Consider the following 27,998-nt stretch of genomic DNA (forward strand, 5'->3'; position numbering starts at 1 on the left):
TTCTTAAAATGGTTCATTTTATTCATAAACTTGATGCAAGTTTACAGATTATTGTACGCTGCTAAGTACTTCTGATTTTTTTAAAAAAAAACAACGAAACTCCCAATAAAATAAAAGAGAAGCTGAGGGTGTGCAACTGTCCATTGTGCTAGTCCATTAGAAATATTAAACAATGTGATAAGGTATCCAAAATATTAGCCTCAGATTTTCAAATGAGCTGCAGGAAACTCATAGAATTTGTCCTTTGATTTAAGACAATTCGATAGAAACAATATGTACAACCGAGTAGCCAAAATCCTGGAAATGATCTGGAGAACGTCTTCAAAAGATCATAAGAATTTAAGGTCCACCAGGCAGAAGTCTTGTCTTTCAAACTGAAGTCCAGCATCTATGATCATCTTACAGATGTAATTTTGGAGGTAACAATGGTGGGGTACAGAAGAACCTGTCCATTTCTGGTCTTGGAAAAAAAAATGCCAATTCCTTTAATACAATCCCAATGAACAAAAAGAAAATGACCCCAAATTCAGCTCTAAAAATTAAAACACCTGACTTTTTAAAATTAAAGTAAGGCAATGAAAAAGCAGTTTACTGGCTGACAGCAGTTTCCAATCCAAGTTGGTTTTCTAAAAAAAGGAGGAGCAGGTCCCCATTATTTTCTGAACAAAATCCACGGTCATGATGATCGATGGTGATATTTAAAAGAAACCACCAATCTGAATCAAGATCTTCCTGGGAATTCAGTGGCTTTCGTTTTCTAAAAATTGGTCTTCTAAAAAAAACAACACAAGGAGTGTCTTGATTTTTGCCCATTGCTTTTTAAGTTCATTATCTACAAGTGATTGCAACAACCCGTTAATGGAGTTGATCTTGTTTAAGAGGCTTTTTAGCATTTTAAATAAATTTTCAAGCTTTACACCTGGGGCTCCCTCTTGAAAAGAAGATGCTAGCGTCCCAAAAATTATCAGAACAGCTCAGCAACCCCGGTAGATATGACCCGTTGCAAAGTTCTATTGGCACAGCCTGGCTCTGCTTAAACTAAGGAGTTGTAACCTCAAGACAGCCATGCAATAAAACATTTTAATTCTTTCACATTGCAAGCTTTCTCCTATATCACCGTTCGAATTAAGAAATTCTACAAACGTTCTCAAATTTTTAAGCCTGGAAAAAAAAAGATTGTTTTGTACAAGATCTGAAAACTCTACAACACACATTATCAAACTAACTTTATTCCTCTTGATTGGTTTTAAATAAAATATATTGCAATCCTTTGCAGTCCATTCTGGAGAAAAAAACAACAACAACCCCTGAAGTGCATAGAAAAGTTGATAGGAAATTTTAGTAAACCAGGAATGCAGTTTGAGAGATTCAGTACTAAAATGCAGGTATGTTCAATCTATTGGGAAAATATAGGAAAGTCTTAAATTGTTCTGCCCAAAATATTTGTCCGATGAGCAGAACAGTATGGCTGTAATTTATATTGGATATCCACTAATTCATTTATGAGCTGTTATGGGGCATTTATAGCTTGAGTCTGCATGGAAATAAAATCTTTTACTGATATTGGTCCAATAAGTGTGGCCTTCAGTATTATCCATCTTCTTTTGGAGGTGTGAACCAGCCTGGAAGAAGAAGAAAATAATTGTCAGATACGCAGGGACAATAGTAAATGCTTTTATGCTTTACAATAATTATATATGGTATCCCAGAAGTCTAGAATGCATGTCGAGATGTAAAACCCACTGAAGGACACTCGTTTACCACATTTCTGGGATGACTGTGTGACTAACTGAACAACAACGGTGGCAAGAAGAGTTGTCAAATGAGGCAAAACTCCCTTAACAAATTTCTCACTTAGCAACACAAATTTTGGGTTCAATTCAGACGGACATGTACAAGAGATACATGGGGGGTACAGTGGCTTAAAATGCCCCCTCCCCTTTCCAGTTGCTCTCTTCTGGTGTTATACTTACAAAACTATGGGTTTTACATACATACCATACATACCATTTTTCTCATGTAACTGTACTAGAGATTTATAAGACTGCTGTGCTCTTGCTAGATTGTATTGGCTCTGAAAGAGAGAGAATGGGTTTTTAAGGTTTTCCTTCTCAGGAGACAAAAATCGGGTCTGACAAAGAAGACGTTGAGATGGTGGACAGCTCAGAGATTTATACAGAAACCTTCACGTCATGCTAAGGCAAAATCCAACCAGGGTTTTGGAATAAACTGCAGATGCCTGAGTTCGATCAACACACCTTAAGATGTAAGCCATGATTTACACCTCACATTGACTGGCTCCACTGAGGGTAGGACAAGAAGTAATGGGTGGAAACTAAGAACTAAGAAGAAATTTCCTGACAGTTAGAACAGTTAATCAGTGGAACCACTTGCCTCCAGAAGTTGTAAATGCTCCAACACTGGAAGTTTTAAAGAAGAGATTTGAGTACCATTTGTCTAAAGTGGTGTAGGGTTTCCTGCCTACGCAGGGGGTTGGACTAGAAGACCTCCAAGGTCCCTTCCAACTCTGTTATTATTCTTATTCTAACAACGCTGAGAAGCTAGAGGGATGTACGAAAGGCACCCCTGTTTTATTTACCAAGGAGAGCTTTTATTTATTTCATTTTTAGAACATTTATATAACTTCCTAACATGCTCCTGACCAGGCATGGCTGGCTGGGGAATTCTAGGAATTGAAGTCCACACCTCTTCGTGGGGATGAGATTTGTGTGCAAACTGTATTTTGGTTCCATGGATTTGCTTTAAAACCTGGACATGAAGTGATCAAGCAATCCCCCCCCTGCTTTGACAATGAAGCTTAAGCCCGCTGGTTTGTAGCAGAAGAGACAAATGGAAGTCTTACAACAACTGGGAACACACTATGGTGTCGCTTACCTTATTTGCGCCAAACTGAACTCTGGCTTTCCCTTTGACTAACGTGGCATTGATCTGCATGATAACCGACTCTGTGGAATAGGCGCTGCTCCAACCCTAGAAACACGGGGGGAGGGTCCGTGGGGGGAGAGGAAGAATGTGAAGGGAAGCCCTCCAGAATCAGCAGTATCCATGGAGTTGTTATTATTAGTATTGTTATTATTATTGGTTAATCTTTAGTGAGATTCACAGCCTTTGCAGCTGGTTGATAGCTCAACAGCTTGAGTCCTAACCAAGGACCTAGGAACTGTTCAGGGAGCGTCGGAGGATATAAGCTGTTCCAAGTAAAGTGGGTTTTTTTGTAGAATCAGGGTATTCAAGCCTGATAAATTCAGAATTTCCAAATAGTGAGGTAGCCCTTTAGGTATTGCTCCAAGGGCTCCAATTACAATTGGGATAACAAACAATTTATTTTTCCAAAGTCGCTCAACATTATTATTATTATTATTATTATTATTATTATTATTATTATTATTATTATGATCATGATCATCATCTTTATTGTCAAAGTACAATAGTACAAAGTACAATATGTGTACAATGAGATTGGCACCCTCCCCAACACAACTCACAGTGAGGACAGAAGCCCCTAACCCAGACCCAATCTTATTACACTGAGAGTCATGGACAGGTGGTCCTCAAATTACAACCTTTTGTTTAGCCACCATACAGTGACAACGACACACAAAAAAGGGGACTTGTGACCAATTCTTGCTCTTAGGTCTGTCACTCCCCCGGGGAACGTGATCAAAATTTGCACACTCGGCAACCGTTGTGAGTTTTACAACAGTTGCAGCCACTTGAGATCTTCCCAACCAGCAAAAATGAATTTTGGGGTGGGGGGAACCAGATTCATTGAATGACCACAACAAAAAGTTCAGTGGTTTGTTTAACAACTCTGGCAAAAAAAATAAAAAAAAATCATAAAATCGGGCATGACTCACTGAACAGCCACTTGTGGTCATAAGTCAAGGATTACCAGTACAAAAACATTAAGTGGTAATTCCACCATGGGCAGCCACCCTCCAGTCCTCCCATTTACCTGTTTAGTTAGAAGCTCCATGCATAGCGCACCTCCACCCAGAACGTACCTGAGACAGATAAAAGGCACACTGAGAACACTTCCAATATTTATTTATTTAGATATTAAAATTTGTATGCCACCCATCTCTCTAAGCGAAGGACTCGAGGTAGCTTACGATACCATAACGAACAGAATGCAACCCTTATAGCATTAAAACATCAGACATTAAAAGCTAAAACATTAAAATCAACATTGAAATGGATTTTAAAAAAAATCAATGCGTAGATAGAGTGGGAAGCAAGGTTTTGTACTAGTCTACTAGCCACCTCCAAAATGGGTTGTTAAAGTCATCTTTAAACTTAAACTTTTTTAGTTAAACTTATGGAGACAGAAGCCCAAAATTTGCAAAATTCCCCCCCCCCTTTTTTTTGGTCTATTTGCACCAAGTCCATTTCACAGGTGACAGTTTGGAAATGGAGATAATCAAAGCTGTAAAACCATTTGGACTTGGCAGATAGCTTGATTATCAGCTCTGCCATGAGAATAATTTAGCAGACAGACAGTTACAGAAGGTAGCTAAGCACTGTGCAACTATTTCGATATCCCTTGTGTGACAACAATCTCGTTTTCATTCGGGGCATTTTTCACCATGCCCTTTACTACTCTCTGAGTGGCTTAGGAAACCTTGATAAACATTAAAATTGTAACCCTTTTAACTCTTGTTCGTACCTCCCCAGTTAGAACAGGAATCCCCTTAATATCTTACATGCCAAAATTTCCTACTCAAAGAAAATAGATTTACTGCTGATAGCAGAAAAATCTGGAGACTGGAGAAAAAGGGTTCTTGATAGATTACAGAACTACTAGCACTTCTCGTACTATTCTCTTACTATAAGGCTTCCGAGGAAATACTGAAAAAGCTGCGCCAATGATTGTCCAGAAGGGTAAGCGGAATATCAGACTGGTCATTCCTGAATCATGACTGATAAAAAAAATATATATATTGGGACCTACCCTCCACTAAGTACTGGAGAGACCACGCGCACAAATGGAGGGTCAAATGGAAAATTATCCTGAAAACAAAATAAGAAAGAAGCGTTAAGTCTTTGGTCATTTGAGCTCGGAAGAGGGCTGAAATTTCATTAAAGAATACGCTCATTAAAAGAAACCGTGAATTGCTTCTTTCTTTCCTACCTTAAAAGAGAAGCTGAGCAAAATATATTCCACGCCTTCTTTCTCTTTTAAGACTTGGAGATCGCTGTGTAACGGACTGTCAGGATCGACCCTGGCCATGGACACAAGAAAGAGAAAAAGGAAGAAGAGTTGCAATAAGTGCCATGCCCCTGGCGGAGACTGACTCTGAGGGAGAGGAGGAACAGCCGACAGGGAGTGGAAATGTGGCTCCGGAGGTGGTGGAGGAGGCTGAGGAAGGGCAGAGGCTGGCTGGGCAGTCAGAGGAGGACCCAAGCCCTTCCCCTCTCCATCCTAGGGCACGCAGGGAGGAGACGATAAGGGAGAAACGTGGTCTACTGAGGAGGACAGGGCCTTGATCCTCTTCATGGGCTGCAGCTGTGACAACTGGATAAAAGGATGGACATGCCTACGGGCCAGTGCTGGAAACAAAGCATGGAAATATCTCTAGTTTATTGTTCCTCTCTGAGTTTGGCGTCCTTCCCAGTGTGTGTTCTGTTATCTGTGGATGTCCTCCAGCCCTTATCTTGCCTGATTTGTGTTGTTTTTTACTCTTTATAATTTATAGGCATTTTTAGTTTAAGCGGCATTTCCTCCTCCTTGTAACTACTCGTGTGGGACATTTTGTCTCCAGTCAAGGATATTTGGAGCTTGGAAGCAAAGTGAAGGAATAAAAGGGGCTTTACCTGTTTTTTGTGACTGTGTTTATTTTGTATCCCACCCTGGGTCATCACAATAAGTGAACTGACATGCCATCCTATCTCCCACACTCTCTTCAAAGCACAACCCATCGCCCTGGGGAGTGACTTGCCTACAATTTCGAGGACTGAAATGCCATGGAAAGGATAAGGAACTGGGAACTGCATAGCTATGTCTCAATTTATGACCGGTTGCTTAGCTTCCCTGGGAAGTACTTATCATCCAGTGTTGGAGTTCTGACAGCTGTCCCCCCATGGTCCCGTGGCCACCTTTTTAGACACTCAGAAACATCTATGGTCATTGCAAAATGCAATATCCCTTGGTGACATGACCACAGCTTACAATTTTGCCCCAAATTAGCATTTGCTTTTTTTTTTAAGCAAAATTGGCTCATCGTGAACCATTAGTTCACTTAACAACAACTGCAAAACAGGTCATAAAACTGGGTCAGTCCCACAGGTGACTCAATTTGCAACCGTGATGGGCTGGCTCCATTAAGGTTGTAATTTAAGGGGTATCTGTAATCTCAACCCTTCTGGAGGGGATTAACTCTCCAGTAAAGAGAAATTGTTATTTGAGTGACAAAGTGAAGATACAACAAGATAGTAGGATTCTGGCCGTGGCCCTAATTAAATCATGAGCTTTGAGCCAAGCTTCTAAAACTTCAAAGGATTCATTAGGAGAGAACATGTTGGTATGACCTGTGTGTAGCCGATTCTGAGAGACGTAATTCACTGTCACCTGGTTTCCCCCCACCCTTCTGGGTGTAACGTAATTCATATTCTCCAACAAAACACGTTCATAGCCAAGAGTCATCAATCACGTTCTCCAATTGGAGATTTGCAGGGCAGAAACTCCAGTCGCTTAGTTATAATCTTTGCAAGATATGAATGGAATGCACTTTCGATTCCAAACTGCCGCCCTGCTCTTCCAAACTCCTTCCCCCCCCAACCCCTTTCTGTTGGCAACTATAAAACGGGCATAGAAAATGTTTTTATCAGTTGACAAGTAGACTTTCTCAGGTGTTTGTAAGTCTCAGATCTGAGTTCCTGCACAGCGCCAATCCTTGCTCTGGTCACAAAACGGGGCAAGCAGGGAAACCAAGCTGACTTACTTTAGAAGTTTTACATGCCACTCATACAGGCTGTCATTCACGAGTTCCACTGAATAAATTCCTGTAGGGGGAAAAAATGAAAAAAGAAGAGGAGCTTGATTGGGTAATCAGGATTTGAGATGGGACTTGGAACTTCGCAAAGTTTCAAAGCAAGCCAATTTGGCACAAGGAAGGTTTTCCCCCCCCAATGTCAGGGACGTTTCAATATCTCCATGAATTCCCCCTACTCTTTATCCAAGTTCTCTGAATAAAAGACACTTTCATGAATATAAAAACATAAATCGACTCAAATGCAGTGGTTCTGTCACATCGATGCTAAGCATCTGCTCCATTATTCCAAAGGTATTTTTGCAAAAGGCAACTGGGCTTTGTTTTGTTTTTTTCTCCCTTGAAGACATTTCGCTTCTCCTTGAAGAAGCTTCTTCAGTTCTTCAACTTTTTCACTTCTTCAGAACTGAAGAAGCTTCTTGGATGAGAAGAGAAACGTCTTCAAGGATAATAAAAACAAAAAAACAAAGAAAGGCTTGGGGTTTTTTTTTTTGTTAAAGCACCTTTGGGACAAACCCTGATCTGGAGGGCTGACAATTCTCCATTCTCACCTGCTCCATAATGGTGGCTTCATCTCTGGATATTTCCCAACCAGATATTAAGCAGGTCGACCTTGCTTGGCATCTTCAAGGTCAGCCAAGAGTTGCCATCTGCCAGGAGGACAGATGGTTCCATCCCACGCCAACAAATAAAAAACTTTCCAATAACATCTATGAACAAGACTGAAGAAGGTTTCTCTGGGAGGAAGCTTTGCCATTTGGTTGGTTGTTGTTATTTTTTTAAAAAAACAAACTAGGACGTAACTATTTAACCAGTGCAAAAGATGCACACAAAATTTTAAACAACCAAACAACAATAACCTGCCGCATTCTGAACCTTACAATTCGTTGTGAGCACCAACATTGAATTTACCGAGCGCTTTTCTGCTGTTGACAGCTGTTCTGACCCAGGCTTCGTAAACCGTAGCCACAAACTTATTTTAAAAACAAAGCCTATTTTATTGCAACGCTGGGAATTGTTTTCATTCCCAGACGGAGTTAATCTCAAATAGTCCCCCAAGATAAGTACACACCTTTCAGTTCTGTGAAGTGCTGCCAAAAAGAGAAGTATCAAATGAACTAGAAAAGAAACCAACCGATGTACAAAAAAAAAAAACCCCAACCAAAGTACCAAGAGCTTCAAGGAGGACTCGGAATCTATCAAACTACTTTGCTTCCTGCAAAGGTTTCATCATCTTGGCCTGACTTTATCCCTTATGGGAGGGGCAATCACTTCCCAGCCTTACTCCCGAGTTGCCCCTTTTGTTTAAGCTGCTCTTGCCTTCTAGCAGCTCTGTGCATACGCGCACTGGGAACAGGCTCCCCTTACTCCTCTGCCTCGCTGCTGCCAGACTCCAGAGGCTCCGGAGGTAGCACCCCATTCCCACATGGTCCTGGCCTCATCTCTGCATCGGACGCAGGACCCTTGTCCAAGTTCTCTCCAGACTCCCGTGTGAAAAAAGTGTGAAAATGATCAGGTCACTTTTATCAGTGCCGTTGTAACTTCGAACTGTCACAAAATGAACCATTTGTAGGATTCCAGCAATCACCCTAATTAAATCATGATTCTAGAGCCAAGCTTCAAAAAACTTCAAAGGATTCATTAGAGGCAACATACAGGCACTACCCTGTACGAAGCCAACTCTGGCATATGTAATTTACAGTCTCCTGTGACCCTGTTTCCCCGTCCTCCCCACCCCCCGGGTGTGTCATAAATCAGATTCTCCAATTGAGCACATTCACAGACTGGGTGTCATCATTCACGTTCTCCAATTCAATATATTCCCGGGCAAAAGCTCTGGTATTTTAGTTACAATCTTTTAAAGAGAAGGGTTGGAATGTACGTTCGCTTTCAAATTGCTGCCCTGCTCTTCCAGATTTCCTTCCTCCCCCCCCCCTCATTTTTTTATAGCAACTACTAAAACAGGCATAGGGACGTTTTATGAGTTGACGCCGTCGTAAGTTAAGAACTCCCTGTACAAACTATAAATGCGAGAGGAGACCAACGCAAGAGTGTTTTCTCATGCAGAAGGGAGAAGCCACAACAGGAAGCCTTCCGCTTAGTTAAGCAGATGAAGCAATCAGTGGAAAATAGATAATTGCAGGGAGGGGGGGGAGAATGAATTATTATTATTATTATTTTCTATTTTTGGTGTTTTTGGCAAGAAAATCATGTTCCCGGAAAACATAATTTTCAGCTAAAAAAAGTATTGTCTCTCACAGTAGCCAAGGAGGTGCTACTGCATTTAATTGGGGCCCAGGTCTGGAGCTATGGTTGCAAAGGGCGTTTGCAGCCTGACCTCATTAGCACTTTCTGAGAAGTAGGCAAAGAAATGAGGGCTCCTTGATGTCTGTTTGTCATGTCACCTGTGGTATTTTGAGAAGGTGTAAAAAAAAAAAGAAGGTTTTCATTTGAATTGAAGAAAAGGAAAAGTGAGCTTTTGAATAAAGGGCACCCAAGAGAGAGAATTCACTTGGAAATAACGTCCCGATAACACAGCTGGATTAAAAAAAAAATACCCAGCATCATCTAAATATCACACCATCTCTCTTGCACGCAAATATGACGCATATAATTCCAGATTTTTTACAGATTGATGGTGCAAATCTATGCTTGTTCTTTTAAAAGCTTCCTGTGGAGTTTAATTTATTTAAGTAGGATAGGGATCATAGTTTGAGACAGGCTTACTGAAAGAAATCATGCCTATACTGCGAGACATCACATTATTTGCTCCATTAGGAAAATAAATGACTCACCTGTCTTAAAACTTTGTGACTTATATATATCCCTGAGCTCTTTCATTAGTCGATCCGACGCTTGGACAGACCCAGAAACTGCACCCTGCAGACGGAAAAAGGGAGAAAAACCCATGTAATCGACTTGAATAAACTGTAAAATAAAAACACCATATACTGATGGTCCTTGACATAATCATGATTTAATAAACCATTTGAAGTTACTGAAAAAAGAGATTTAAGACAATACTTGCACTTACAACTGCCACAGGGTTCCCATGGTCGTGTAATCAAAACTCAGGTGACTGGCAAGTACTTATCGTGGATTTTAAGTATCCCAAAGTCACATGATCGCCATCTAGGACAAGGCTCACCAAACTTGTTGACTTTAAGACTTATGGACTTCAACTCCCAGAATTCCTCAGCCAACCAAGGCTGGCTGAGGAATTCTGGGAATCAAACTCCGTAAGTTGTAAAGTCGCCAAGTTGGGTGAGCCCTCATCTAGGCCTTTCCCAACTAGCAAAATCAAGGCAGGTTACACTTAACAATCACGATGATTCCCTTAATGACTTTGGGAAAAGAAAGGCTGAGTTGGATGTGACTCACTTAATTGACCACATTACTTAGCGATGGACGTTCCAGCCTCAATTGTGGTCATAAGTCAAAGGCTATAACATAGGCATGTTAGGATTCCGACAGTCACCCCCATTTAAATCACGAGTCTCGAGCCAAACTTCCAAAACTTCAAAAGGATTTACTGGGAGTTAACATGCCGGCACTGCCTGGGTGTAGCCGACTCTGAGACGCATAATTCATTGTCACCCTTGACCCTGGTTTTCCTCCCTACCCCTCTGGGTGTATCATAATTCATATTCTCCAATGGGACACCTCCATAGCCAAGTGTCATAAATCATGTTTTCCAATTAGATCACCTAGTTACAATCTCTGAAAAACTATTTATGGAATACGCTTTCGATTCCAAGCTGCCGCATTGCTCTTTCAAACCCCTTTCCCTCCTCCTCCTCCTCCCTTTCTGTTGGCAAAGTCTAAAATAACGTGAATTTATGGCCAGTGAAGTTGTGTCTCTAACGCCCTCCGTCCACTTTCCATTCTTTCATACGTGGAAGTAATCTTTCTAAAATGGATTCCTTCCCTCTCACCTACCAAGCACTTACGTTTAGGTGGTCCTCCCTTTGATTCTTCCTGATTTTTTCCAAAATGGCCAGATTCTCCTTCTCGATGCCCTCATCCTCGGTTTTCTTCCCTTCGGTAGCTCCTTCCTCCTTCATGTCATAATGATCCAGATCGATGTCCTACGAGACAAGATTGCAGGGTGGGGGAAAAGCAGAAGGCAACCGATCGGTCAAGATCACCGCCGGCAGCTTGGCGGTTTGCGTGGATCGTGCCTATTTCTCGGCTTGGGGGAGAAACACGAAGACACGAGTGGCTCGGGTTTTAGAAGAGCAAACCAGCAAGGCTTCCAATTGCCACGAATGGAGCAGTTGTGGAAGGGAGCATGGAGATTCCAGAAGATCTGGAATAGGTAGGTGATGAAATGAAAAGGCCTGATAGCAGTGTTTCAAAAAAGAGGGAGTTCAAGCTATTCTCCAAAGCACGTGAAGGCAGGACAAGAAGCAACGGATGGAAACTAACCATCAGGAAAGCACTCCAGAGGGTTAATGTCATTGTCCAGAGGGTCATGGGTTGCCCTCTCCCCTCTTTGGAAGAGCTTTATGGCTCCCACTGCCTTAAGAAAGTTCAAAACATTCTTAAAGATCCATCTCATCCTGGGAACCCTTTTTTTTTGACCTATTACCATCTGGCAGATGGTACAGAATAATAAAAACAAGGACAAATAGGCTGAAAAACAGCTTCTATCCCAGGGCAGGAGCTCTGTTGAATTCTACCGTATAGTGCAATATGAATGCAATATCAGGGGTTTTCAATTCAAGAAATGGAGTGTGAAAGATGTGTGTTTGTGTTTATTGTCACGGTCATGATGTGCACCGAAGATGGTGTTTGATTTTGTTGAACGAGGTGCAGTGACAATAAAAAGTAAACTAATCAAGGAGAGAAGCAACTTAGAACTAAAGAGATGCTTCCTGAAAGGATAATTAACCAGTTGGAATGACTTGTTTCCAGAAGTTGTGGCTGCTCTATCCCTGGAAGCTTTTAAGACGAGATTGGACAGCCAGAGCGCAAACCTTACTTTGAGTAGAGTCATGTGAGATGGAACTGGAAGGTAAGACCAACAGCAGGGGAGGGTAATCTGCCCCGGGGTGGCTTGATGATGTTGGTGGGAAAGTCGGTTCCATTTTCCAGAGCTGCCGTAGTCACAGGACTGGCTCTTTGGTCATCCCGGAGCAGCTCCTCCAGTCCATGGCAGGCCGGTGCACCCAGGTGGAGGAGCAGCTGCTCCGGGATGACCAAAGAGCCAGTCCTGTGACTACGGCAGCTCTGGAATATGGAACCGGCTTTTCCACCAACATCAGCAATTTTTGTCAGTCAAAATTCATATTAGTGGTCCGCGGGATTTAAAATGATGAGTTTGGTGGTCCCTGAGGTCCAAAAGGTTGACGACCCCTGGACTAGATGACCTACGAGGTCCCTTCCAACTCTTGTTATTCTGGACTGCTCCAGACCTGGCCAGCTCTGGAAGAAGATCCGACGGGTTCAAACAAAGGGGCGTTGTAAGAGGTGGAACCAGACAATACAGCAAGACAATTTGATGCCTCCCAGATGTGAGGAGACTCTCCTTGCTGGCTAGAATCCAGAACATCTGGAGAGCACCAGGGTTGGAGCCTTGTTGGTAGCTCTTCGGTGACTTCCTTAGACCCTCCCACCTTCGTTGTCTGGACAGATGAAAGATCCAGAAGCAAAAAGGAAGAGTAGAGCAAGCTGCAAGCGAGCGAAGACACCTACCTCACCCATGTCTTCCTCCTCTTCCTCCTCTGATGTCACCTCTTCGGTCGTTCCATTCTAGAACGTAACAAAAGATCCTCATCCATTAAATACGCATTTCCTTTCTCTTCCCCCCCTCCCACCAGGCAGCAGATGGGCAGAGCAGCTATGGGGCCGAGTTCCACTAATGGCTGTGGGACAGAGACCCCGTTTTTTCCCCTTACTTTGCTGGTACTTTGCTTGTGTGGAGCGACCATTCAAAGTTACAATGGCACTGAAAAAAGTGACTTATGACCATTTTTCACACTTTCGACTGTTGCAGCATCCCCACAGTCATGAGAGGCCGAGCAAGAAGATGCGTGCCTCGATGTGAGTGATGTTGAGTTGGCCACACCCAGCCCATAACATGACCAAGCCCCACCCACCAACTAAGCCACGCCCAAAATTTTTAATCCCACCCCTGGCCGGTAGCGCCGATGCGCCAGCAGTGGAGACCCAACCACTTCCCTCCGACATTCTGCTGTTGGGTCCACCTTCATGTCTTGCTTTGGAAGCGCAGGTCGAACTGCGCTTTGCCAAACTGGGCCAAACTGCTGAAGCGACAGGATTGCAGGAGGCAAGTCGGAAAGCCTCCGGGCCTGTGCAAAGTGTGCGTTTTGTGCGTTCTTGCAAAAGTACGTGCGCGCGGCGTGCAAAGCGCACCCGCCAAGCCACGCCCACCGAACCGGCGGTAACAATCTTTTGAAATGCACCTCTGGTTTCTAGGTGGGGCCCTTCGCCTAGCAGAAGCGAACAGAACAAATTCCCATCGTGCCTGGCAGAGTCACCGCCGAGCATCACGCAAGAGTTGCTGGCTCTGGCCAAGCAATGACAGGTTTTTCTGAGTCACCTCTCACCGCCCTGGAAACTCGGCCGTGTTCTCTCCCTGCTTGGCAGGGCGTTTCGGTCCCCTGCCCTGAAGCCGTTTCATCGGGCCCTTTACCTGGCCAGATGGCAAAGGTTGGTCTAACATTTCGACATCCGGATGCTGGGGAAGGTTGTAGAGGCGGCAGAGGTCGCAGATCAACCGCTTCAGCTGCTGGAGAAGCTGCGAGGGGAAAGAGGAAAAGAAGAAGAAGAAGAAGAAGAGGAGGAGGAGGAGGAGGAGGAGGAGGAGGAGGAGGAGGAGGAGGAGGAGGAGGAGGAGGAGGAGGAGGAGGAGAAGGAGGAGGAGAAGAAGAAGAAGAGAAGAAGATATGCATGTTGCTCAGAAGACGAGAAGTTTGAAGAAGAAGAAGAAGAAGAGTTTTAGTTGTTTAGTTTACTGTCATTGCACCCTGTACAACCACATTAAATACCACTTTCAGTGTACATTATTTAAAGGGGCATCCGTGGTACAATCCACAATTCACCACGGCCCGCTGGCCACGAGACAACTCCCGCAGCTCAACCGCTTCAGAATAAAGAGTTATATTGACGTCAAAGAAATGCGGGGACAGAATCCTTAAAAGAAAGGTTGCAAAAAAGGAGGACAGGATGAAATGTGAAGGACAATAAAATAAAATAATTGTTTCATTTATTCCGAATTCTTAAATCCATCCTCATCTTCTTTTAACGATCTACTGCTTGGGCAGGGGGTTGGGCTAGATGACCTACAAGGTCCCTTCCAACTCTGTTAATCTGTATCTGTATCCCTTGCAGGGTGGAGCCTGGGCAACTGAATGGAGAAGTGTTTTTTTTTACTGGCCGGATGCCCTTCCTGTCACCAATGTGGAGTTTCCCCCACCAGATATATTCTCATTGTGCCCAGAGAGAGAGAAATATTTTCCTCTACCTAGGATTGAACTCACGGCCTCCTGATTGTGGGGTAGGAGCTTCACCTCACCACTCTTATTTCGAATTATTAAATTGAATTGTTAAATCGTCCCGTGGCAAGTGGCGGGAAGTTTTACCATGGCACATTGGCCGCAGTGCATTCTCCCGTTCCACCGAGTTTGGTGGGTGTTTTGGTGGTTGGTGGCCTCTTCAGCTCACGTCCCACGAGGAATGCTGGTTTACTTGCGTTACAGTGCAAAGGAAAGCAATTTCTACCAACGAATTCAGGGATTAAGGAAAGATCAAATCCTTTTCTTGATTGGTGTTTGAGCTTCAGTTCTCACTAAATTCCCCTCGGAAACGTTTCGTTCCAATTATCCTAGCAAAATGGGCAGAAAAAACCCTGGTCCACCTCTGATTAAAATTCATGTCGGAACGCACGAAAAATAAATACATCAGTGATGACCCAAAGGGGCGTGGCACAAAGGCAACAAAATCACAAAAGTAGGCAAAGTCCCTTTAATTCCTCCAACTTGGCCCCCAATATCCAGTCATCATCGGCTGGAGAAAAAGAACAGTTTTTAAAGGGAAGAAATTCAAGTCTGAACCCAAAGTACATCTACATTATAAATAAAAAGCAACACAAACCATGCTGCAGCAATTAACGAGACAGGGCAGGATAAGGAGTTGCAGACTTCAAAAGCGAAACACCCACAGTTGGGAGGACGCCAGAACCCAGATAAGACTTGACAAACCAAGATAATGCATGCTTTGCTTCCGGCAAGGTGCTGTGCGCAAACGCCCATGTTAAATCCTCTTTTTCCCAGCTGCAGCTAATGAAGGGAATCAGGGCCCTTTTCTCCCCAGTAAGCCACGTTGCTCCCTTCTCAGTTCCTCCCTGCGTGCCCTAGGATGAAGAGGGGGTGGGCCCGGGTCCTCCTCTGAATGTCCAGCCAGACTGTGCCCTTCCCCAGTTTCCTCCACAGCCACCGGAGCAACACTCCCACTCCCTGTCAGCTGCTCGATCTCGCCCTGGGAATCAGATTCCAACAGGGGCATGACATCATCATATCTAGAAGCCTTCTCTCTGTTTTCTACAGGTGGTTCTTGACTTATGACCTTCCATTTAGGGACTGTTCAAAGTTACAACAGTACTGAAAGGGCTTACAACAGATCCTTACACTCCAAAATCTGGGTGCAGGGCATGTATTTACGGCGGCTCAAAGAGTTCTCGGCCCCCTGGATTGCTATTTGCCACCTTCACAGCCAGCAAGTCGATGGGTTTGCTTAACGGCTGGGCGATTCACTTTAACAACTTGCAGCGATTCGCTTCGTGGGTGCGCCTCGCTTAACAACCATTTGGCTTTAGCCAACCGACATTCGGTGGCCGTAAATTGAGAACTGCCCGTACTATGGTTCTCTATAGGCAGCAAGTCCTTGGAATTAGTCAATGATTCTCCAGCCTCTGAAAATAAAACCTTTGGCAGGTGGCTTAGGGAAAACAATTCCAAAATCCAATTGCTGCATATGCAAACATTGAAAATGGATTCTAAGTGCCAGCAGGGAGACAATTAAGTTTGCCAATAAAAAAAAAAGAAAGAAAGAAAAGAGCCTTCTATATTCTAAGAGTTCTGCAGCATGACTAAAGGGAAAAGAGAAGCCGGCATTCGAAACCAGGATCCAGCCCGCTGCAAGACAGTGATAAGAGAAAAAAGCTGTTTTTAAAAAAAATTCTACCTCCTGGGCTTTCATGGTGCTAGAAAGGATGTTTGCAAAGAGAGTTTTCCTCCCTGCTTTTTCCTGCATATGCAGAATCCTGGGATGTAAATCAAAATAATAACCTTAAGTTATTTGCAAAAATGTTTTTTTCCCCACCCTGTGGCACACTGCAGGCAGGTTTCCCACCTCCAGCAGGATTTATTCATTTCCTGGCTCGCAGCTGCCGAAGGATTTGTGAATGTCATTTAGCTGGGGTGTTAGTAATTAAAACGCATTATTGACCAGATGAGATCATTGTTATTTTGCGAAGGGTTTCGCTGGATCAGGGCTGAGCTTGAACTCCCATTCAAAACTGAATCCTTCCGAGATTTGAACCCGAGGCTCCCTCCAAGAGTAAAGAAAGCTCAAGGAAAGGACTCCTTACCAAAGTATTGCTTTTAATATCCTCTAATCGCTCCAGCACTGAAGTCAAGTTGGGGTCATCTGATTCCACAAACCATATTGGCGATGAAGATGGGTAAGACTCCTGCATTTTGAAAGAGAACAAGATGGTTTAGCACAGAAAAAACCCCAAAATTCCTTAGCAGGAATTCTCGAAATGAAATGGCTCCCACCAGCAAATAAACCCCACCGATGCATCTCATCATTCAAATCTGCTGGCTTGACTCCGGATGCAACCAGAGCTGCCTTCACCCAGGCAGCCAAGCGACCACAAAAAAGTAAGAGACACTTGCAGTATTTCTGACCCCCAAAATAGGAAACAGTTCCTGTCTGGCCAGTGTGAAGCAGTTTGTTTATCGCAGTTTGTTTATCGCAGTTCACGGGTGGGCAAAACCTATCTTGACTCTAGAGACACCACGGCAAACTCTTAGTGCCCTTGGCTGAAAAATGGCATTGCACCCTCAAGAAGAGTCTGTCTACCTTCTCCTTCCTTTCTGCTAAGGAAACTGGAGAGGTCCCCTGGGATAATTTCGCAACGAACCCTGCGAGGTAGGCAACGGCTATGGGTGGTTTGGCATCATCCATTGACCCAAAGGTGTTTATTTTTTTCAAAAGGCAACTGGACTTTTTTTTTCTTTTCCTTTCCTTGCAAACATTTATTCGAACTGAAGAAGCTTCTTGGAGAAAGAAAGAAGGGAAAGGAAGTCCGGTTGCCTTTTGGAAAAGCGTCTTTGGGATCATCATGACTTTGGATGATTGAAAGCTGAGCGCCAAAGAATGGAGGCCCTTGGACTCTGGTGCTTGGAGGAGGAGAGACCCTTGGACTGCAAGGCCATCCAACCGGTCGGTCCTAGAGGAGATCAGCCCTGCTCTTGAGAAGGCCAGATCCTGAAGATGAAGCTCAAAGACGTTGGCCACCTCATGAGAAGGAAGGAAGGACTCCCTGGAGAGAAGAGCCGAATGCTGGGAACGATGGAGGGCAATAGAAGAAGAAGGGGATGTCAGAGAAGGAGGTGGCTGGATGGAGTCACTAAAGCAGTCGGCGTGAGCTTCAATGGACTCCAGGGGATGGTAGAGGACAGGAAGGCCTGGAGGAACCTTGTCCAGGTGGACACGATGGGTCAGACATGACTTTACAACTAGCAACAAAAGACGTCACCTATTGAGGTTTGGAGATACGGGTCAATAGGAACTGGGCCTGATATCGTAACACCACACCATCCAAGCTCGGTCCTCTTTCCCTCCCTTTGCAAAACTCTTCAAACAGACCCGATCCTTGCAGATAGAAGACGAACCCATCCGGCAGAAGGCTGCTGGCTTTTCTCTCTTGGAAGCAGACCCCAGCCCCATCCTTGTTCCTCCATTGGCCATTGGTCTGGCGGGAGCCTAGACTTGCCCTCTCTGCAATTAGCAGGTAGGAGAACAAATCTGTGCCAACGCGAAGCACACATTTGCACACCTTCCGATCAAAGAGCCTGCCTCGATTTCATTTTAGGGCCTGGGTAGATCCTGCTGCTCCCACTTGCAATGTTTGCACTGCCTTTTTACAGCCTGTCTCTGAATGACCAACCTTGCTCCCTTCCCCCCCTCCCCCCAGCCCGCACCTTTCAATCTAGCACAGGTTTATTATAAACCTTTTTAATAAAAGGCATTGGTTTGCACGTCTCGTGAGTTTGGAAGGCCAGAGGCTACCAGGATTCTGCCTACAAGCCTGCTCTATGGAAACAAATTTGATGAGGTTTTTTTTTCCCAACTTCAGAGCTTCTGGAATTCCCCAGGGGGGTCTCCTCCCCCTACCCAAATACCAACCAGGCTTAGCCACTAACGTCAGCCAAGGAAGCGTCATCCTTGTGACGTGAAAGGGTGCTTCTGTCCAGGGACAAATTGACCTGGCTGCATTTTTTTAATCCAGGGTGTTGACGGCTTCACGGCTCAACTGCGTAAGGGTTTGGTTTTTTTTTTGTTTGTTGCCTGAATACAATGCTCTGTCTCGTGGGGAACAAACAATTCCCTTTTGAAGCACATCTTGTTTGTGGCACCTCCAATGCACAGAGACCCGGACCTGACATCATCCGGGAGCAATTTACATTGGCTTTGCCTTGGAGTTGGGTTCGAGTTCTGCAGGTGGCCCTCAACTTCACCACCAGAATTGGAACCCGAGTCATGTTTGATTTTATGACTTTTTTCTTCTTCTTCTTCTTCTTTAATGCTAAGGGAATCTGCAGGTTGTGAATGGCATTGTGTGGTTGTTGCATTGCTGGCTGGGGAACTCTGGGAGTTAAAGTAATTATTATTACCTTTTATTGTCAGAGCGCAACATGTGTACAATGAGATTGGCTGAGCCTCCCTTTGTACAGCCCAACAACCCCAACACAACTCACAGTGAGGACAGAAGTCCCTAACCCAGTCCCAATCTTATTACACTAGGTGACTTTGTTGCACAACGCACCAGCCCCGCAAGCTTATCCTACTATGTTATTTTCCCTCCAGGAGTCTGAAAGCCCACGGGTAGAAACTGTTCTTCAGCCTGTTGGTGCAGCTGGCTATGCTTCTCTTATCTCCTTCCTGATGGTAGGAGAGTGAAAAAGTGCTGACCAGGGTGTGAGTCATCCCTGAGGATTTTCCTCACTCTTCTAAGGCAGCGAGCCCTAGTGAGGTCATCTAGTGTCAGGGAACAGCCCGTGATGTTTTATGCTGTGCTCACCACCCTCTGAAGCATCTTTCCACCCGCATCCATCCATCTTGAAGATGCCAAAACTGAGAAAATCCTGCTCTGTCCAAAAAGAATATATTTATTTATTTATTAGAATTTGTCAAACAAAAATGAGAAAAAAATCCCCTCACATCCCGGACATAAACTGTTTCAACTCCTTCCCTCAAAACGATGCTATAGAGCATTGCACACCAGAACAACTAGACACAAGGGGATTTTTTTCCCCAAACGCCCTCACTCTGCTACACAAATAATTCCCTCAACACTGTCCAACTATTTACAAAGTCTGCATTACTATTACTATTAATCTTCTCATCACACCTTATCACCCATCCCTTCCCACTTGTGACTGTATGGCTGTAACTTTGTCGCTTGTATTCTTACGATTTGTATGGACTGTTTCCTAGTACGATTTGATTGCTTATTGTACCCTGTGACTATCATTAAGTGTTGGACCTTATGATTCTTAACTCTTCACAAATGTATCTTTTCTTTTATGTACACTGAGAGTATTTGCACCAAGACAAATTCCTTGTGTGTCCAATCACACTTGGCCAATAAAGAATTCTATTCTATTCTATTCTATTCCATTCTATTCTATTTTCAATTAGATTCTATTCTATTTTCTATTCTATTCTATCCTTATTGTACCCTATGACTATCATAAGTGTTGTACCTGATGATTCTTGACTCTTGACGAATGTGTCTTTTCTTTTATGTTCATTGAGAGCATTTGCAGCAAAGACAAATTCCTTGTGTGTCCAATCACACTTGGCCAATAAAGAATTCTAATTCTAACAAGAATAAAAGAATCAAAATACAACGACAGGGACGATAGGCATGTTAGTGCACTTATGCACGGCCTTTCTATTTATTATAGTATATAATATTGACCTCACCCCTTTCCTAAGAAGTCTGTAGGGGGCGTGCATAAGCGCACCAATGTGCCTACCACCCCTGTCCTATGGTTTCTTTTATATATATTTTATTTTTCTTATATGTATCCATGTATTCATAACTATGTTTTTACTTATACCTATTATCTTGTGAGCAGTTGACAAATAAAAATAAATAAACAGAATGGTCAATGTCTGGAATACTCTACCTGACTCTATGGTTTTTTCCCCAAACCCCAAATACTTTAACCTTAGACTGTCTACTGTTGACCGTGTCACCCCTTTCCTAAGAGGTCTGTAGGGGGCGTGCATAAGCGCACCAACGTGCCTACCGTCCCTGTCCTATTTCTTTTATTTTTCCATGTATTCATAACTATGTTTATACTTATACCTATTATCTTGTAAGCGATTGACAAATCAAAATAAAGTAAAATAAAAATATATCTATTACTCTTCCTGGCACGAAAGGCTACCGTTTCCTCCATACAGGAATCCCAGCAGGCCGTGTGCCAGCCACGGGGGTGAGGTTGAAAAGGCATTTGATTGAAATTCCTGTTTTTGTGACCTGGTGTCTAGCCAGGGCGCCAAAGCCCGCCATTCAAGGACGACTCACAACCCCGGCAACGCTGATGGTCTGACAACAGCTTTGTCCTTCTACGGCGCTTAACTAGGGAAGATAGGAAGCGTAGTTCTAAATATCCAGAAGGCACTGGAACGAAAGAAAGCTGCAGCTGAGAACAGTTGGCTTTCTCCTTTCTCTGGGAGAGGATGCCACGAAAGAGTCCCAAAGAAGGAACATCTTCAACCTTCTACCAAAACCAACAGTGGACTGGACAGCCTTCCTGTCCCCTAAAACCAGGAGTCGCAAACCTTTTGGACCTCGGGGACCACCAAACTCATCATTTTAAATCTCACGGACCACGAGTATAAATTTTTGACCGACGATGGCTTGCTGACATTTTCCCAGGGTCTCTGTAGAAAGTAGCCGAGACCCTGGGAAAATCCCCAAAAAGTCTGCAGGAAAATCCCCCCACTCCGTTTTGCTTCCGTTCGATCATTCTTTATTTCGGATTGCAGGATACCGTCTCCAGGGGAGAGAGAGTGAGCGAGAGACTTTTGGCTTCATGCAAGGAAAGCAGCAGAAGCCGCAGAAGTCTTTCTTTCTCTCCCCCAAACTCCGCCAGAAATGAGTCTTTGCCATCACAGCCTCTTGGAGCAGGAGGCCTTGCAGGGTCCCAAAGACTCATTTCTGGCGGAGTTTGGGGGAGAGAAAGAAAGACTTTTGCTGGTTTCCTTGCGTGCAGCCAAAAGCAGAAGAAGAAAGAAGCAGAAAGAAGTAGCCCGGTGGCCAGGCCAGGCACATGGGGTTAGTGGGGCAAGCCCCCCACCTGCCCTTTCCCCCCTCCCCTCACTACCTCGTGTTGTTTGCAATGCAAGCGACGCAAGCCTTGTGTTCCTGCGCAGCCTGGATTAATTGCTGGGGGGGGGGGCATTTCTCTGCGGACCACCAAAATTTTCTCGCGGACCACCAGTGGTCCCCTGCCCACTGGTTGGTGACCACTGCCCTAAACAGCCTTGACAAGCAATGACATGGCAGTGCTTAAATACCAGCAGACGATTATGTTCACCAAAGTGATCCAGCTCATTGATTAAGGAGGGAGGAGATCTCTCCCCCAGCCTCGTGGAATGAACGAAAGTCAAGGCAGCCGATAAACAATGGTTTAGCATTGGGCTTGCTATGCAAACTCGGTCGACTCTGGCCTAGGGAGCAAACCATCCTTTATAAGCCAGCTACGGCTACAGCAGAGGAAGTCAATCTAATCTGCACAACAGTTTGGCAAGAGGAGGAGAGAATTCCTTCGTGTTGGAGAATGATCCCAAGTTCCACTTTACAGATCCAGGATCCAGCAGCCAATGAAGCTGGCCATTTGAAAATAATTTGAGGAAACATTTTGGAGTATGCATCAATTTGCAACTCTTGAAAGCAGCTGTGTCTTTTTTTCTCTCTCTCTCCAGGATGTCTGTCCCTCTGCAGTGACTACATGATCTGATGGATCAGGCCAGAATTTAAGGATGATTTAAGGAGAAAAACAGCAGAGGCAAAGACCGGCCCGGCGCTCCAGGGCTGGCCTAAATCTCAGCATCTCTTCACCTGAAGGATCACAACTAGATGATGGCAAAAGTTTCTGGTCTTGAGCTTGGAGAGGTGGCTCCCAAGCAGACAACGTTGAGATGGAAAACCAAAAATGGTCTATACTGGGCAGGCCCTTGTTCCTCCCTCCCCTTCCCAAAGAAAGTTGTAGCAGTAGGAGAAAATTTACAATTACTAAGGTAAAGGTTCCCCTCGCACACACGTGCTACTCGTTCCCAGCTCTCATGGGGGGACGGTGCTTGTCTCTGTTCCAAACCTGAAGAGCCAGCGCTGTCCGAAGACGTCTCTGTGGTCACGTGGCCAGCATGACTCAAGGCTGAAGGCGCACGGAACGCTGTTCCCTTCCCACCAAAGTGGTCCTTATTTTTCTACGTGCATTTTTTTTAAACATGCTTTTGAACTGCTAAGTTTGGCAGAAGCTGGGACACGTTAACGGGAGCTCACTCCGTGACGCGGTGCTAGGGGTTCGAACCGCCGACCTTTCTGATCAACAAGCTCAGCGTCTTAGACCCTGAGCCACCGCATCCCCTTTAATAATTACAAGCTGGCTAGAAAAACACAGTGAGTTAGTTATACTCGCATCCTCAGCAACATCTCAAATCCCAAAACTCTTTGCTTTCGCTCTAAGAGATCCAGTCTTCAGGCAGTCCTCGACTTACAATAGCTCATTTCGTGTCCGTTCAAAATTACAACGGCACTGGAAAAAGTGACTTAGGACCGTTTTACACACTTAAATGACCATTGTAGCATGGTTGCGTGATCAAAATTCGGACACTTGACAACTAGTTCACATTTATGACGGTTGCAGTGTCCCAGGGGCGTGTGTGTGTGTGTGTGGTCATGTCATGTGACTCCATTTTGCGAACTTCTGACTGGCAAAGTCCGCAGGGAAGCCAGGTTGACTTAACCACCGTGCGACTAACTGAACAACCGCAGTGGTTCACTTCACAACGGTGGCAAGAAAGGTTGCAAAACGGGGCAACACTCACTTAAACAAGTTTCTCTCCCTTAGCAAACATACATTTTGGCTGCATTGTCGTTGTAAGTGGAGGAACGTTTGTATTTCGATGCTGGGCAACACAGGAGAAAAAAGCAACGATCAGCTACCTCTCAGCCACTAAATGAGACTTAATGAGCAGGAGAGCTGGATATTTTTGTCCCAGCACTAATCCTGGCCTCTGCTCAAACCTAGAATGGTCTTGATTCTTTATTCATTCTCATCCAACCCCTGGGAGATTCTTGGACTCTTCCCTCCTTCCTGCTAATAGACAGCCTCCTGTGTATATTTCGGGGTTCAGCTCAACGCAATCCCCAAACCAAGGAATCTCCCACCCACAACTTCCTGTTGATTCTCTGCCATTCACCATCGCTCAGTCTTGACCTCCTGTCTCTCTAGAGCAGCAGTCGCAAACCAGTGGGCCAGGGACCACTGGTAGCCTGTGAGAAAATTTTGGTGGTCTGCAGAGGAAGAAGGAGGAGGAAGAGGAGGAAGCAATTAATCCAGGCTGCACAGAACGATGGTTGCAGCGTCCCCACAGTCACGAGAGGCCAGGCGAGGAGATATGCATTGCCTCGATGTGAGTGATGTTGAATTGGCCACACCCAGCCAATAAACATGACCACCAAGCCATGTCCACCCAGTCACATGACCCACCAAGCCACGCCCACCAACTAAGGCACGCCCACAGAACCGGGTGTTTAAAAAATTTTAATCCCACCCCTGCCTATATCCCTGCTTTTAAAGCCAAATGATCCTAAGGGATTTCCAAATGGTGATTCCCGATCCCGTAACGGCAGACGGAAAATTGGAGCCAGCCGGAGAATGACTGCAAATTATAAGGGGTGTTTTTCTTTTTTCTTTTCTTTCCCCTCTGCCTGCCTGCCTGCCAAACAGGATCCCTGCCAGAACCAGGGTCTTGCCTGTCTGGGCCAAACGGGGACGAGATCTTACAGGATCCCAGCTTGGCCCAGACCCATGCCCGCACCAAAGCAGGTCTCCGCAAGCCAACGCCGGATTGCTATCGATTACTCACCCCCTGTCTCTGCCCGGACAAGCTAATGCCAACCGTCAGGATGTCAACGTCAGGATTTCCTACCCTGATCAAAATCAAAAAATGGGTCAGGACATTCAGAGAGAGAGAGGAAGAGGGCGTGGGGGCGTCTCGACGAGAAAAAAAAGAAGCCAGGTTTCCGGTTGTAGCTAGCTCCGATCCAAAAGGCTCGACGTTATTCCAGGGATCAGCATGGGTTTTGTTGTTGGTTTTTTTTTATATCGGGGATTTGCATTAAACATCAAACCGAGGCAGGCTCTTTGATCGAAAGGTGTGGAAAAATTAAATCTCTCCTTCGCGCTTCCATTCCTACCCCCCCTCTCCTAGAATGCCATCCTAGGCACATCCTCCGAAAAGGGGGGAGGTTTGGAACCAGCAAGGCAACGGACGTTTGAGAGGTTCCCAAGTTACACAATCCTTTTGGCAAAATCCTACTTTTCGACAAGGCCGGGCGAAGCCTTCCTCACTTCCTTTCGTTCGACAGGAGTCGCTGGGCACATCCTGCCTAACTCCACGCTTAAAAGGTTTCCCCCCCTCCCCCGTTTCTCCCACTAGGAAGGGCTGGCTCCGAAGCGAACGGTAGACATCGACTTACGACAGTCGCACTTCGTGGCCGTTTGAAGTCACCCCGGCCCTGGAAAAAAAAAGGGGGGGGACGTGCGTGACTGTTTTCCGCCACAGCATCTGTTCCCCTCCCCATGGTCAAAATGGAGACACTCGGGCCGCCAACTTTGTATTTATGACGGTTTGCAGTGTCCCCGTGAGTTTGGTGATCCCCTTTGGCGACTGGCAACGTCAACGGGGGAAGCTGGATTCGCTTAACAACCTGGGTTCCTAGCTTAACGAGCGTCCTCCTTCGCTTAACCATCGTGGCAAGGAAGGTCTTAAAACTCAGCTGGACAAAAAAAATGTCGCCCTTAGCAACCGAAATTTGGGGGCTGGATTCCAGTCGTAAGCCCGGGATAACCTGTATTAGGAAAGGACGTTGTTTTTTTCTTCTTCTTCTTTTTCTTCTTCTTTTCTTCTTCTTCTTCTTCTTCTTCTTCTTCTTCTTCTTCTTCTTCTTCCTGCTTCTTTCTTCTTCCTCCTCCTCTTCCTCCTCCTCCTCTTCTTCCTCCTTCTTCTTCCTCCTCCTCCTCCTTCCTCTTCCTCCTCCTTCCTTCTTCCTCCTCCTTCTTCCTCTTCCCCTTCTTCCTCTTCTTCTTCCTCCTCTTCCTCTTCTTCCTCCTCCTCCTCTTCTCATTCTCCTTCTCTCCTTCTCTTCTTCCTCCTTCTCCCTCCTCTTCTTCTTCCTCCTCTTCCTCCTCCTCCTCCCTCCTCCTCCTTCCTCCTCTTCCTCCTTCCTTCTTCCTCCTCCTCCTTCCTCTTCCCCCTTCTTCCTCTTCTTCTTCCTCCTCTTCCTCTTCTTCATCCTCCTCCTCTTCTCCTTCTCCTCCTCCTCTCATTCTCCTTCTTCTCCTTCTCTTCTTCCTCCTTCTTCCTCTTCTTCCTCCTCCTCCTCTTCTTCCTCCTCCTCCTCTTCTCATTCTCCTTCTTCTCCTTCTCTTCTTCCTCCTTCTTCCTCCTCCTCCTCCCTCTTCTTCTTCTTCCTCCTCCTCCTTCCTCTTCCTCCTCCTTCCTTCTTCCTCCTCCTACTCCTTCTTCCTCCTCCTCCTTCCTCTTCCCCCTTCTTCCTCTTCTTCCTCCTCTTCCTCTTCTTCATCCTCCTCCTCTTCTCCTTCTCCTCCTCCTCTCATTCTCCTTCTTCTTCTCTTCTTCCTCCTTCTTCCTCCTCCTCCTCCTTCTTCTTCTTCCTCCTTCTTCCTCCTCCTCCTCCTTCTTCCTTCCTCTTCTTCTTCCTCCTTCTTCCTCCTCCTCCTCCTCCTCTCCTTCTTTTCCCCAGTGACTTGCAACACTAACCAGCTTTTGAAACCTGCCTTCAGAAACAGCCTCCTTAACCCCAGGGAGGCCCCCAAAAAGTGGGGAGAGAAAAGACCTTTGTGTCCCCCCACCTCAACCCCCACCCCCACCCCCACCCCTTTTAAACAACCCGAAGCCCTAAGTCAGAAGTCGGAGCGGAAGGAGCCGGAGCGCAAGCGGCATCTTCCAATGTTTGGCCTTCCTGTTTGTTGCAAAACCGCGACGAAACCTACAATGTTTGTTTAAAGACGGGGCGGCGGCGGGGGGCATTTCCTTTTGAAGCAGCCTTTCAAAACTTTCGGGAGTTCAAAACCCGATTTCCGGAGAGAGAGAGAGAGAGAGAACTCTGAATGGGAAGTCCCTCCCTCCCTCTCCCCCAGATTTTCTCCCACGGCGGAGGGTCTCTAAGATGGGACATGTAGTCCACTAAACCCCACCCCCCTTCCCACCCCCTCCTCCTCCTCTCCTCAAACGCCTTGGAAGGGACCTCGAGCTCATCCAGACTGACCTCCCCCGCCCCCTCCAACTCAACCCCCCACCCGTCCCTTTCCAAGCTTTCGGGAGTTTCCTGCCGGCTGGGCCCGCGAAGGGCTCCTGAGCCTACGCAGAGTTCAGGAAGCCGGTTGGAGCGCCTCTTTCACCGCTTTGCCCCCAAAAAAGGGAGGCCGCCCCCTCCCCTCGAGCCCGGGTTTCTGCCCCTCCCCCATGAGACCCTCATTTGGGGGTCCCCGCTCTTTAAATTGGGGGAAGGGGGGGAGAGAGCGAGCTTCCCTCGGCCCCCCTTGCGACCACCAGCCCCCTCCCCACGGGCAGCCTGGGCGGGGGGAGAGGGGTCGGGAGGGGGGACTAGGAGGGCAGCCCCTCCCCAATTCCTCCCCGGGGGGTTAATGAAACCTGCCGGGAGAGGGAGAAGGGGGCGAGACCCGATCGCGACTCCCCCAAAAAAAAAGAAGAAGAAAAGAAACCACGCACCGTGATGTTGCAGTGGATGGCGAGCGGGGCCGGCGGCGGGGCCGGGCCGGGGGCGTCGGCGGGGGCACGAAGAGGCAATGCAGCTCGTCGGGCTTCCAGGAGGCGATGCGGAAGCGCTCGTGGTCGCGGCCGAAGATGGACTCGAGGAACCGGAGCTCGGCCTTCAGCCCCGAGACGGCCATCCTGGCCGCATCGCCGCGCCGCTCCAGGCCTCGCCGCCCCCACCAGCCCCAGCCCCAGCCGGCCCCACCCGCCGCCCGCCCGGCCGAGCCCCGACGAGCCCCGCCGGGCCGCCCTTCCCCCGCCCCTTCCCCGCCCCGAAGGAGGGAGGGAGGGAGGGAGGGGGAGGAGAAGTCCAGCGCCCATGGTCCCCAAGGAGAAGGGGATGGACTCTCCCCGAATAGGGACTCCAAGGCCCATCCACGGTCCTGAGAGGGAAGGGCCTGCTCCCCCCCAAGAACCCCCAATAGGGACTCTAGGGCCCATGGTCCCCAAGGAGAAGAGGTGGACTCTCCCTGAATAGGGACTCCAAGGCCCATCCACGGTCCTGAGAGGGAAGGGCCTGCTCCCCCCAAAGAACCCCCAATAGGGACTCCAGGGCCCATGGTCCCCAAGGAGAAGAGGTGGACTCTCCCTGAATAGGGACTCCAAGGCCCATCAACGGTCCTGAGAGGG

At 46.2% G+C, this 27,998-nt stretch overlaps 1 protein-coding gene across 1 annotated transcript; it reads right to left on the reverse strand.

The window, feature by feature from the left end:
* Positions 1-27,595, reverse strand: UBE2Q2 (ubiquitin conjugating enzyme E2 Q2). Its single transcript, XM_087972491.1, is given in 14 exon segments — positions 1-1,622; positions 1,999-2,074; positions 2,896-2,991; positions 3,977-4,025; positions 4,973-5,031; positions 5,153-5,243; positions 6,963-7,023; positions 9,806-9,890; positions 10,961-11,098; positions 12,708-12,764; positions 13,669-13,773; positions 16,624-16,725; positions 27,324-27,379; positions 27,382-27,595. Coding segments are annotated over 14 exon segments (1,131 nt in total). The 5' UTR covers positions 27,506-27,595; the 3' UTR covers positions 1-1,590.
* Between the last annotated feature and the right edge of the window lie 403 nt (positions 27,596-27,998).

This window comes from Notechis scutatus, chromosome 11, assembly GCF_049901735.1.
Source record: "Notechis scutatus isolate UNSWTSFEM ecotype Mainland chromosome 11, rNotScu1.2, whole genome shotgun sequence".
NCBI classification, from domain to species: domain Eukaryota; kingdom Metazoa; phylum Chordata; class Lepidosauria; order Squamata; family Elapidae; genus Notechis; species Notechis scutatus.